Source organism: Oncorhynchus gorbuscha, linkage group LG14 (assembly GCF_021184085.1).
Source record: "Oncorhynchus gorbuscha isolate QuinsamMale2020 ecotype Even-year linkage group LG14, OgorEven_v1.0, whole genome shotgun sequence".
Taxonomy (NCBI): Eukaryota; Metazoa; Chordata; class Actinopteri; order Salmoniformes; family Salmonidae; genus Oncorhynchus; species Oncorhynchus gorbuscha.
The window spans coordinates 17797892-17810061 of record NC_060186.1 but is presented as its reverse complement, the minus strand read 5'-3'; the positions used below and the strand labels follow the sequence as shown (position 1 = coordinate 17810061).

The 12170-nt window shown below is 45.2% G+C and overlaps 1 protein-coding gene across 10 annotated transcripts in view; it reads right to left on the bottom strand.

The window, feature by feature from the left end:
- LOC123994583 (filamin-C-like) overlaps positions 1 to 10356 on the bottom strand; it is an 85714-nt gene extending 75358 nt beyond the window's left edge. For 7 of the 10 annotated variants that reach the window (XM_046297358.1, XM_046297359.1, XM_046297354.1 and 4 more), the window contains exon 1: positions 9465 to 10355. In XM_046297358.1, coding sequence (XP_046153314.1) covers positions 9465 to 9843 — 379 coding nt within the window. In that variant the 5' untranslated portion in view covers positions 9844 to 10355. Of the gene's footprint in view, positions 1 to 9464 lie in introns of all 10 variants that reach the window. The other 3 variants (XM_046297351.1, XM_046297352.1, XM_046297353.1) reach the window with 1 other exon arrangement.
- Between the last annotated feature and the right edge of the window lie 1814 nt (positions 10357 to 12170).

Below are 12170 nucleotides of genomic sequence, written 5' to 3'. Positions count from 1 at the left end.
CTATCTCTGGTTATGGTGCCAAGTCTATGTGGACAGAGTAACAAACAAAGTGATGTCCTGTAAACTCATATACCCAAACATCCTCACAGGAAGAAGGTGGCTGTGTCACTGCCTGACATATAACATCACCATCAACATCAGGACCCCCTGGATTAATTCCTCTCATCATCACTGAAAAAACTTTGTGGCTAGTCATAATAAACATGCAATGACACGGGTTCAAAATGTCTCATCCCAAACAACCCTATGATTTTGGTTCTCTTGGCTGGACTCAAAGGAACGTCTACTGTCTGGTAGGTCTGTCTGTTAGAAGAGTCAGTCTCTGGAATAACACATTATGTTTAACCAGTCTCTCTCCCTGACCATCTCATTACTCTTCCACTCACCCTATCCCCTGTTTCCACTCTTCTCTCCCTGACCATCTCATTACTCTTCCACTCAGCCTATCCCCTGTCTCCACTCTTCTCTCCCTGACCATCTCATTACTCTTCCACTCAGCCTATCCCCTGTTTCCACTCTTCTCTCCCTGACCATCTCATTACTCTTCCACTCACCCTATCCCCTGTTTCCACTCTTCTCTCCCTGACCATCTCATTACTCTTCCACTCACCCTATCCCCTGTTTCCACTCTTCTCTCCCTGACCATCTCATTACTCTTCCACTCACCCTATCCCCTGTTTCCACTCTTCTCTCCCTGACCATCTCATTACTCTTCCACTCACCCTATCCCCTGTTTCCACTCTTCTCTCCCTGACCATCTCATTACTCTTCCACTCACCCTATCCCCTGTTTCCACTCTTCTCTCCCTGACCATCTCATTACTCTTCCACTCACCCTATCCCCTGTTTCCACTCTTCTCTCCCTGACCATCTCATTACTCTTCCACTCACCCTATCCCCTGTTTCCACTCTTCTCTCCCTGACCATCTCATTACTCTTCCACTCACCCTATCCCCTGTTTCCACTCTTCTCTCCCTGACCATCTCATCACTCTTCCACTCACCCTATCCCCTGTTTCCACTCTTCTCTCCCTGACCATCTCATTACTCTTCCACTCACCCTATCCCCTGTTTCCACTCTTCTCTCCCTGACCATCTCATTACTCTTCCACTCAGCCTATCCCCTGTTTCCACTCTTCTCTCCCTGACCATCTCATTACTCTTCCACTCACCCTATCCCCTGTTTCCACTCTTCTCTCCCTGACCATCTCATTACTCTTCCACTCAGCCTATCCCCTGTTTCCACTCTTCTCTCCCTGACCATCTCATCACTCTTCCACTCAGCCTATCCCCTGTTTCCACTCTTCTCTCCCTGACCATCTCATTACTCTTCCACTCACCCTATCCCCTGTTTCCACTCTTCTCTCCCTGACCATCTCATTACTCTTCCACTCACCCTATCCCCTGTTTCCACTCTTCTCTCCCTGACCATCTCATTACTCTTCCACTCAGCCTATCCCCTGTTTCCACTCTTCTCTCCCTGACCATCTCATCACTCTTCCACTCAGCCTATCCCCTGTTTCCACTCTTCTCTCCCTGACCATCTCATTACTCTTCCACTCAGCCTATCCCCTGTTTCCACTCTTCTCTCCCTGACCATCTCATTACTCTTCCACTCACCCTATCCCCTGTTTCCACTCTTCTCTCCCTGACCATCTCATTACTCTTCCACTCACCCTATCCCCTGTTTCCACTCTTCTCTCCCTGACCATCTCATCACTCTTCCACTCAGCCTATCCCCTGTTTCCACTCTTATCTTCCTGTCCATCTCTCTGTGTATCCTCTCTACTTTATCTTTCACTCTGCTCCTAATCTCTCCCTCTCTCTCCAGTGGAAACTGCTCTGTGGTCCTCGTTTGACCCTGGCTGTGGTGCCGTGCTAAAGCTTTTACGAGCAGTGCCTTTCGGAACATTTAACTTGTGGACGGACTTCTTCCTCTCACTATGCTCCTCCTCACGCTTCACGACTCAGGCTGACCACTGAGATGGTGAGAGAGAGAGAGAGAGAGAGAGAGAGAGAGAGAGAGAGAGAGAGAGAGAGAGAGAGAGAGAGAGAGAGAGAGAGAGAGAGAGAGAGAGAGAGAGAGAGAGAGAGAGAGAGAGAGAGAGAGAGAGAGAGAGAGAGAGAGAGAGAGAGAGAGAGAGAGAGAGAGAGAGAGAGAGAGCAGGCAAGAATGAACAGGAGACAATGAATGGATTCTACTTAAGTGATAATGCCAGAGAAGCTGGTGTTTGTAAGATAGTGGCACGGGTGTTGATAGGCCTTCGTCTCAGGCCTAACAACAACGGCTTCGACGGCATTATCACTTTTGCACAAGAAGATTCCAACATATTCAAATAATGATTGACATATTTTGTTTTTAAATGTAGTTTTGATTCATTTATTCATGCTACTGTATGTCACGCTCCACGACATATAGTCCCGACACAAATCTAGGGTTGATACCCAAGCCGGATGGTCGTTCATTCTGTCTGTTCGGTTGCTAGAGACGTGGCCCAGTCGTTAGGTATTTTTGTTCTATAACTATGTACGCGACCCAGTCCTTCGTTCTACATTTTCCCTTGTCATGATAGCTTGCAAACTTCTTATCCCTTGCTTGCTAGCTGGCTAACTTTGGCTAACACAGTCACGTCAAACAGTGCAACCAGAATAACAGCAATCTAGCTGCATTTGAGTTTGTTTAAGCTGTTTTCTAATGATTGTTTTTACACATCCATAAAAATGAGCTAATGATGTGCTGTTTCGCCTGGCGTTGAACATTTACTCTCTCGCCAGACCACTGTTCAGAAGAAACTGAAGCTGGAATGAAACCGCAAACTAGCTGCACTTAGTGTTTTTCTGTAGACATTTCTTTGTGAATATGCCAGTCTGTCTGTCTGTCTCATCCCAACTCCCGGACACGTTCATTACCATGGAGATTGAATTTCAATATTGAAACAATGTTGCAAGTGTCGGAGAGAGAGACAGCAAGGTTATTACAAATCTCCGCTGTTGAAAACCAAATGCTAGTCTAAAAGAAATGGAAGATCATTTCTAGATGCTTTTTACAGGGACGATCTAGTATATAAATTGCCTGGCTGAGATGATGAGACAGTGGATTGCGCAGTCAGCTGGGACAGAGTAAATAGGCATTTCAAAGTCATAGATTTAGTCGGTGGTAACTTGTGGAATAGACCCCAGCTGGAATGTGGTTTTAACCAATGAGCATCCAGGATTAGACCCATCTGTTTTCTAATCTCAAATACCTGCACTTCTGCTGAGGTTCATTGAATCCAAAGATGGAATGTGGAGCATATCCTCAGCCTCCTGTGATAACCAGTAGAAATAGACAGTACATCAATGCAGTATTCACAGCTGGATTACTGTAGATACATGGAAATATGTGTTGTTTTAGCCAGAATACTATATAACAAAGCAAATGGATTGTTACACCAATATCAGTCCAGGGGTTGTCAGTGTGAGACTGATATTGTCATTAGATTGTATGTGTTTCCACCTTATTAATAGATCTTACATATAGCCCATTCAATTCCCTCTACCCAGACTGCAACACTAAACACTTGGCCCTCTAACAATGAGGCGACATATTCAACTGGCTGTTGAAAAGCTGGACCTTTTTCTAAGTCCTCTGTATCTAAATACTGTACAAGACACAAGAGAAATGCTGGAAGTCTATGGGAGAAGAAACAATATAAATCCAATATAGAGGGATTCCTTTATAAAGAAAGATATTAACAGGGGTGAGGTGTTTCTGGGGGAGGTGGTGGTGGTGGAGGTGGTGGTGGTGGTGGTGGCGGTTGTGGTTCAATCAGAGTTATTATCCTCTCTTGGCTAGCCAGAGTTTCTTATCCCTGGTGGCTGCTAGAGAAGTATGGGGGGGTTCTGGCCCTGCTCTGACATTCCTCTGAGCTGACTGCCTCTGACACATGCTAACAATTAGAGACACTGTTGTAGGGAGAGAGAGAGGGTGAGGAAGACAGGGAGGGAGGAAGAGAGAGAGAGAGAGAGAGAGAGAGAGAGAGAGAGAGAGAGAGAGAGAGAGAGAGAGAGAGAGAGAGAGAGGACATGGAGAGGGCAAGAGAGAGGGTGAGGAAGACAGGGAGAGAGAGAGAGAGAGAGAGAGAGCGAGAGAGAGAGAGAGAGAGAGCGAGAGAGAGAGAGAGAGAGAGAGAGAGAGAGAGAGAGAGAGAGAGAGAGAGAGAGAGAGAGAGAGAGAGAGAGAAGGACATGGAGAGGACGAGAGAGGGAGAGAGGGAGAGATATTGAGATTAAGAGACAGAGACAGAGACCGAGACGAAGAGAGAGAGTTGGAGAGACAAAAACGATGGGGAAAGAGAGAGAGTGGTCTCACTCACTTCCCTCAGCTCCAGTAAAGTAAGAGAGCACTGAGTGTGTTATTCCTGAGAGGAGGAAACCAGTTGAAGGATCTGCAACAGTTAATAATTCCCCATAGGGTCTACTACTACAGAGCCTGAACACTGTCTAACACCAGGAGACCAGGAGCAACTTGGAACCTCTCAGAGTGTTGGGGTAACATTGGGGTAAGGTCACATTTTTATCACACACACCAGAGACTTGCTGAAGGAGTGAGACCATCAACGTAAGGACCAGTCACCACCACCACCCCCTCTCTCTCTCCATACTGCTGTCTCTCTCCCTCTATCCTCCAGCTTCTTTCCCCCTCTCTTTCTCCCCTATCCTCTCCCTGTACTCTCTCCCGCTCTTCCTCCATACTGCTCCCTCCCCCGCAACTCTCTCCCTCCCTCCATCGTGCCCCTTTACTCTCTCTGTCATTGCTCCCCACCACAAAGCACAGTCATGTCAGAGACCCATTACAGAACCACAACATTTAGCCTTGGATAGTGATACAGGAAACAGACACACACATATACACATACACACAGCTACTACTGGAGATACCGCAACTTTCCCCCCTGTTAAATTCACAACTACGATGTGAACCCACAATGGGGTCAATCATACCGCAGTCAAATTACACGGCCAACCAATCAGAGGGCCCTGCTCAACTTCTCTGTTTCTCTCATCAGGATTGAGTCAGAGAGAGGGGATGGAGAGAGATACAGAGATATATATAGAGAGAGAGAGAGAGAGAGAGAGAGAGAGAGAGAGAGAGAGAGAGAGAGAGAGAGAGAGAGAGAGAGAGAGAGAGAGAGAGAGAGAGAGAGAGAGAGGGATGTACTCATTCATCAAAGAGCGAGGGGCTTACTTTATGAGTAAGCGGAGGTCCATCTAATGTCATATGGATGGTCTGTTTGAGTCATAATGATATATACTACTGTGTCTTAGTGCCGGGAAAAGGGATACCCAACTATTCAGGACCCCCACCTAAAACCCTCCTCGGCGCCACACATCTAAGTCATCTCTTCCTCGCAGGCTCGCCCCGTCATACCCTCGTAATCTCCCTCTCCGCTCTCCCGGCCCCCTCTCTCCACAACCTCTCTCCTAACCCCTCTCATTCTCCCCACTTCCCTGCCTCCTCTCTTTTAACTAACCCCTCTTTCACAGTCCTCTCCCCCGCCCCCTTTTTCTGTGCCACTCTGGGGCTGTATGTGGGTCTATTTTAGGCACCTGTTAGTGGAGGGAGCCCAGAGCCCAGCTGTCTGGCCATCAATCAGCCGCCCCCTTCCCCAAATGAGTGAAGCTGACCTGGGCCCGACTGGCCGCTCACTGCCCCTCCAGACTACCAGACTACCAGACAACCAGAGAGCCAGAAGGGCAAACCACCAGAACCAGGGGGGAGGGGGATATCAGTCTTAATTTCCTGTGGCAGTAACCTTCCCCATACTTACTGGACTTCCAACTCTCCATGTCACACACCCTCTAGTCTTCCTTCCCTGCCTGCTGACATCCAGACAACCGGAGAGCCACGATACACACCATGAGTGTGTGTGTATCGTGTGTGTGAGGGAGAAAGACCGAGTGGGTGTGTGACTGTCTGTGTGTGTTCTCCAGCTCTTCTGTTACTCAACACTCCCCTCCACCCCCATAGAGAGAGAGAGCCATGGCAGGTGCCATTCTGGAAGGATCACTCTTATCACCAATGTCACTGAGCCATCCTGGTCCGGCCCTTTCCCAATGACTCTGTCTGCATGTTGACCCATTTCCCACTTTATCACACTGCATCCTGGGTAGCCCTAAGAGATATTGGACCCCTCAAAGCTGACCCAGTTTCAGTTTGTCCTGAGGAGGGATCAACAACATTGTAGTTACTCCACATTACTAACCTAAATGACAGAGTGAAAAGAAGAAAGCCTGTATAGAATACACATATTCCAAAACATGCATCATGTTTCCAACAAGGCACTAAAGTAATAATGCAAAACATTTGACAAAGAAATGAACTTTTTGTACTGAATACAAAGCGTTATGTTTGGGCCAAATCCAACACAACACATAACTGAGTACCACTCTTCAAGCATGGTGTTGGCTGTAGTTTTTTATGGTTAAAAAGTGTTGGAATAGAGCTACTGTAAGCACAGGCAAAATCCTAGAGGAAAACCTGTCTCGGTCTGCTTTCCAACAGACACTGGGAGGCAAAGTCACCTTTCAGCAGGAAAATATCCTAAAACACAAGGCCAAATCTACACTGGAGTTTCTTGCCAAGGCGACACTGAATGTTCCTGAGTGGCCGAGTTATAGTAGACATAAATTGGCTTGAAAATCTATGGCAAGACCTGACAATGGCTGTCTGGCAATGATCAACAACCAACTTGATTGATGCTGAATAATTTTTGGGAAAATAATGGGTATATATTGTACAATCCAGGTATGCTAAGCTCTTAGAGACGTACGTAAAAACAGTCACAGCTGTAGTCGCTTCCAAAGGGGATTCTAACATGTATTGATTTAGGGGATGGAATGCATATGTAATCAAGATATATTACTGCTCATTTTTCATAAATAAAATGAAATATAGAGTTTTGTCAACGTGGAAGAAACAATCTATGACATTTTATTTTATTCGTGAAAAGTAAAACAGTAATATATCTTGTGTGGATCCTTGACAAAAAAAAGCATAATTAAATCCATTTTAATCCCATTTTGAAAACATAACTAAATGTTTAAAAAGTCAAGGGGTGCGAAGACTTTATGAAGGCTCTGTACGTGACAGAAAGTAAACAAAGTGTAATACGAAGAAAACAACAAAGGACAGAGTGGGAACTGGGGTCTGTACCACTGATGGCTCTTCAGATTAGGGGAATGGTACACTGTAAAAAAGAAATGACATACCGTTAAAAAAAGGGTAGATATTGTACTTTTTTTTACAGTAATTTATAGGTAACTGGTTGCCAGTAAATGATGGTAAAATCAACAGGATTTTTTTTTTTACAGAACCTCTAATCATATTGACTGGTCCAGTAGCTGGGACCTTCAGGTATTTCATAGTATTTGGTGGTCTTCACACCTTCAAACAGTTGACACAAGGACAGATCTAACACCAACACAACCTCAGGCAACGCTGAAACAACTGCTGTGTGTGTACCAACCCCTCGCCATTCCATCTTGTTGCCCAACCTGTTTGCAGTCTGTTTTGCTGTTGGTAGGCAGAATGAATGGCAGTTGCCATGCTCTGATCAAGGCTTGGCCAACACAGCCACAACACATCAGCACAACAGATGTGGACAACAAGGTGGGATGCTTTGATGTGCCGCCTTTTCTCGTGAACCCGTTTTAGATTCTGACAATAAATATAATAGCATTGATTGGTTTCAAGGCAGAACGCTCGGCCAAGGACCATTTTCCTTAGAACCACATATTCTCTGAGCACAAGGTGCATTCATAAATCACCGTTATAAGGCTCAGCAACAGAGGAGCTCTCTACAGGGTTAGTCTTAACAGCTGTCTGTCAGGCTGGCTGCTGCATCATCATCATCATCATATGCCACCAGGGGGTATTTTCACAGTCCCCAAATCCAGAACAAATTCAAGAAACCGTAGAGCCCATATTGCATGGAACTTCCTTCCATCTCATATTGCTAAAAAAAAACAGCAAACTTGTTTTTTCTTAAAAACAGATAAAGCAACAACTCACGGCATAACACGCCTCATCCCTATTTGACCTAGATAGTTTGTGTGGATCCATTTTTTTATTTAACTCGGCAAGTCAGTTAAGAGTTCATTCTTATTTACAATGGCGGCCTACAGTGGGTTAACTGCCTTGTTCAGGGGTAGAACGACAGAGTTTTACCTTGTCAGCTCAGGGATTCAATCTAGCAACCGTTTGGTTACTGGCCCAACATTCTAACCACTAGGCCAACCATGTCGCTAATAACATTGTTCAGTCCTTGAGCTGTTCTTGTCTATTGATGTTCTGTATTGTGTCATGTTTCATTTTTTTGTGTGGACCCCAGGAAGAGTAGCTGCTGCTTTTGCAACAGCTAATGGGGATCCTAATACAATAACAAAAATAATATCAAAAATACCCCAAAAATCATCATAATCCACTTTAGATCCAGTCAAGCTGAGCCCCTGTCTCTCTGATGTTGTTATTGGTTCTCCAAGAACATATCCTACATCCTGGAGCCTCTGGTTCTATAAGACCTGGTGGGTAAATGTCATCAGATAAGATCAAATGTGAGTGACGTACGCTGAGTGTACAAAACATTAAGAACACCTGTATAGACTGACCAGGTGATTCCAGGAGAAAGCTATGATCCCTTATTCATTTCACCTGGCAAATCCACTTCAATCAATGTAGATGAACGGGAGGACACAGGTTAAAGAAGGATTTTTAAGCCTTGAAAGAATTGAGATATGGATTGGGTGTGTGCCATTCAGAGGGTGAAGGGGCAAGACAAAATATTTGTGTGCCTTTTGAATGGGATATATGTAAATGCTTTGCAGACTACTTGTTACTTATTAATCTTTATTTCACATATTTGAACACATAGAGATGCCAAATTATTGCACCGAATCCAGAGTCTCTCTGTTTCCCGGATACAGCTGAAAGCAGTCTTTGTCGGGCAGTCAGAAAGGGGACATTTTTTGATTGGCGCATCCTGAACACATCGCGCCGTTGTCTGGTCACTTACGCACAGAAGTACATATCAACGACGTGCGTAATTTGCGTCAAAAAGTACAGTGCATTTAATTTATGCACTGTTTATAACGCATGCAACAGTTATGGAGAAGTGTATACAGTGAAAACACAACTCTGAACAATATAATTATGGAACAATCAACAACACAACCAGGAATAATTTGTATTCTAATAAATAAAAGCTGCATTGCGCATTACTTTTCTATAACATCAACGCATGTTTCATTCATTTTGAGGAGAAATCAATCTCAGACTCGTTCCCCGGACTCAAATACGCCCTCTAACCAGTAACTGTAACCCCAAAAGGGGCTACCCCAGACAGAGTGGACAAAGCAACAACTTTCAACATGTTCCGAGAAACCCAACCATTGCGCTATATCGGTCCAAAATGTAAACACCACTTACCTATCGATACCAGCTTTATGTGTTCTCTCTCCAAGAATTCCAGCGCGACGGACACATTTTCCAGTTTCATCTGTCTGAAGTTAGGTCTGGCGTGGTACTTTCTGTACATTTTCTTCTGGCTCAAAACCTCCAGGAGACCGATGAGCTTGAGCCCGTCGGTCAGGTCTTTCTGTAGGTCGTTGATCCGCTTGTTGAGGCACTTGAGGTGCTCGTTACACCACCTGGTGAAGGTGTTCTGTTGGATTTTCTTCCAGGGCGCATCCTCAGCGAGGTCCTTCTCCGTAGCCGGCATCTCCTCTTCTTCGTCGTCCCCGTTGTCCGTACTCTGGTAGTACTGCGGCGGCTGCTGCTGCTCGTAGTAAGTATTATTGCTCATCATGTTGTCGGTTTCCGTGCCCTTTTTATACCACAATCAGTGGGGCCAGTGTGTGAACGTTACGGCACGCAAGGGAGCGTGGAAATAAATGTTTAAAAAAATGTTTCTTGCGCGCCAGTGCCAAGCTTGCGCACTGGCCGTGAAAAAAAGTTGTAAAACTAGGAAAAATATGAAAGAAAGAGTAAGTGAGATGTTCGTTTGTACTTGTGATTGGAGTGGAGCTTGTCCGTTTAATCCGTTTATCGTTTCCAACGTGGACGGTTCCCTGATGTTTAATGTATCAGAATAGTGAAAAAAAGTGGTACCTGCATCCTAATAGACACCTTGGCACGGAAGAAGAATAGACTGTAGAAAGATGAACGCGTTGTCTGTACAATGGACAGCACAGGACCGCTAGTAGCCCTACCAAGTCGGCGGCGACAGCCTGCTTGGTGAAGTCGGTTACACTTGAGTAGCTAAATGAAGCTCTAGGCAGGACAGGGTTTTAAAAAGCTCTGCACCCCTGAAGCTCGCGTCAGGCCCCTGGACTCCCTGGAATGCCCCGGTCATGACCATATACAACTGCAGGATGGGTATTCTCTAATCAGACGGAGATAGCGAGAGGCAACACCATTGGGTAACACAAGAGAAGGGGGTCAACGATTGGCCCTGGGGCGCCATAACAGTTGTGACACTTCTCTTTATTTTTAGGCTCTCCAAAGTGGACGAGGGGGACGGAGCTTTGCGGTCGTTGTAAAAGTGAACGGTGACCAGGGCCAAACGGGCGTTAATAACAATTGGACTATGAAGGGAAAATTATGTCAGCATCTTCAATAGATCCAACCTTTACCAGCCAGGGTTACTCTTGCTGTCACTCATATGTCCACTGATGCAGCATTGTGTTGTCAAACATATATATTTTAAACATGATAAATAAACTCACATGACAAGTTTTTGATGCTTAATTTACAAGAGGAAGATCATACAGGGTTCTTGGGTTGACAGGGGTTTCAAAAGTTAAAAGGCTGCTCAGTTTGTTAATATATGACTTAAGCTTAATGTCGTTTTTTTTTGGAATGTACCACCCCAGAGAGAACATAGCACATGTGCATGTATAGCTCGCTCACTCACTCACTCACTCACTCACTCACTCACTCACTCACTCACTCAATCACTCAATCACTCACGGAATAATTCATATCAGTTTTAGTTATCTTGCAGTTTATATACATTCTTGCTCTAACCTTGCAAAATGTAGTATAGCCTTTTGCCAATGTACAGGTAGCTGCCAAAATAAAGGAAACACTTGAGTAAATGAAGGATACAATGTTTATTGAAAGCAGGTGCTTTCACACAGGTGTGGTTCCTGAATTAATTAAGCCAAGTGAAAGTTACTCCTGAGGTGGTGACCTTTTGCACCCTCGATAACCACTGAGATTATTATTTGACTCTGCTGGTCAGCTATGAGTGTTTGAACATCTTGAAGAACAATCTGGCTTTAAGTATTCTGGCCACCCCCTCAAAAAGTCATTTTTGTGCCTTGGGTGCACAATGCTGTGGGTAGGGTGCTCAGCTCTGCTACTCTTGGAGTCTGGGGTGGCCTGATGGTCCTCCCCACCCTCCCAGCTCCTCTTACGGGACAAGGACAGCTGGGAGAAGAGGTCCTGCTGGTTCTCTCTGGAGCTCTTCATGCTGCACTGGCAGTGAGTTATGGCTCTGGTGACTGTTTCTCTCGTCAGAGAAGCCAGGCCACATCACCTCTCTCCCCCTATGCCTCTCACCATGGCTGGGCCTTGTGTTGCAGTAGGGGTCAGGGCGACTAATCCTTCTCCAGCTCTGGCTGTGGCCAGGTTGGCTGGAGGCAGCAAGAGGGACACTGCCCTTCTGAAGGGACTCCATGTTAGGCTCCCACACGTCCAGCACCAAGTAAGACTGGATGTCCTTCAGCTCCAGGCAGTCTTTGATAGGCTGGGCCCTTGGTGCAGACACTTAAGACACCCAGAATGTCTTCTTCACAATGTGGACAACTGAGGGCAGCCATCCAGAAGACAGATTTGTAAGTCATGTGTTGATTAGGAGACAAAGAAACATGTATTTTTTTTCCATTATTGAATTACATGACATTTATGCATGAGTTATTTTTAAGAGAAAATTTGAATTCTGAACATTTAAAAAGCCTTACATTTCTTGCCCAGTTTGTGGATTCCAGGCAAAGAATAAGATTTATCAGGAGTCATTGTAACACATATCTACTTGATCAGATCAGTTTGTGAATAAGGAATTTAAGCACAATTCAGCATTCTGTTCGGTTCCGTTTCTCGGAATATACATTGTCATAAATTAGCTGAAAT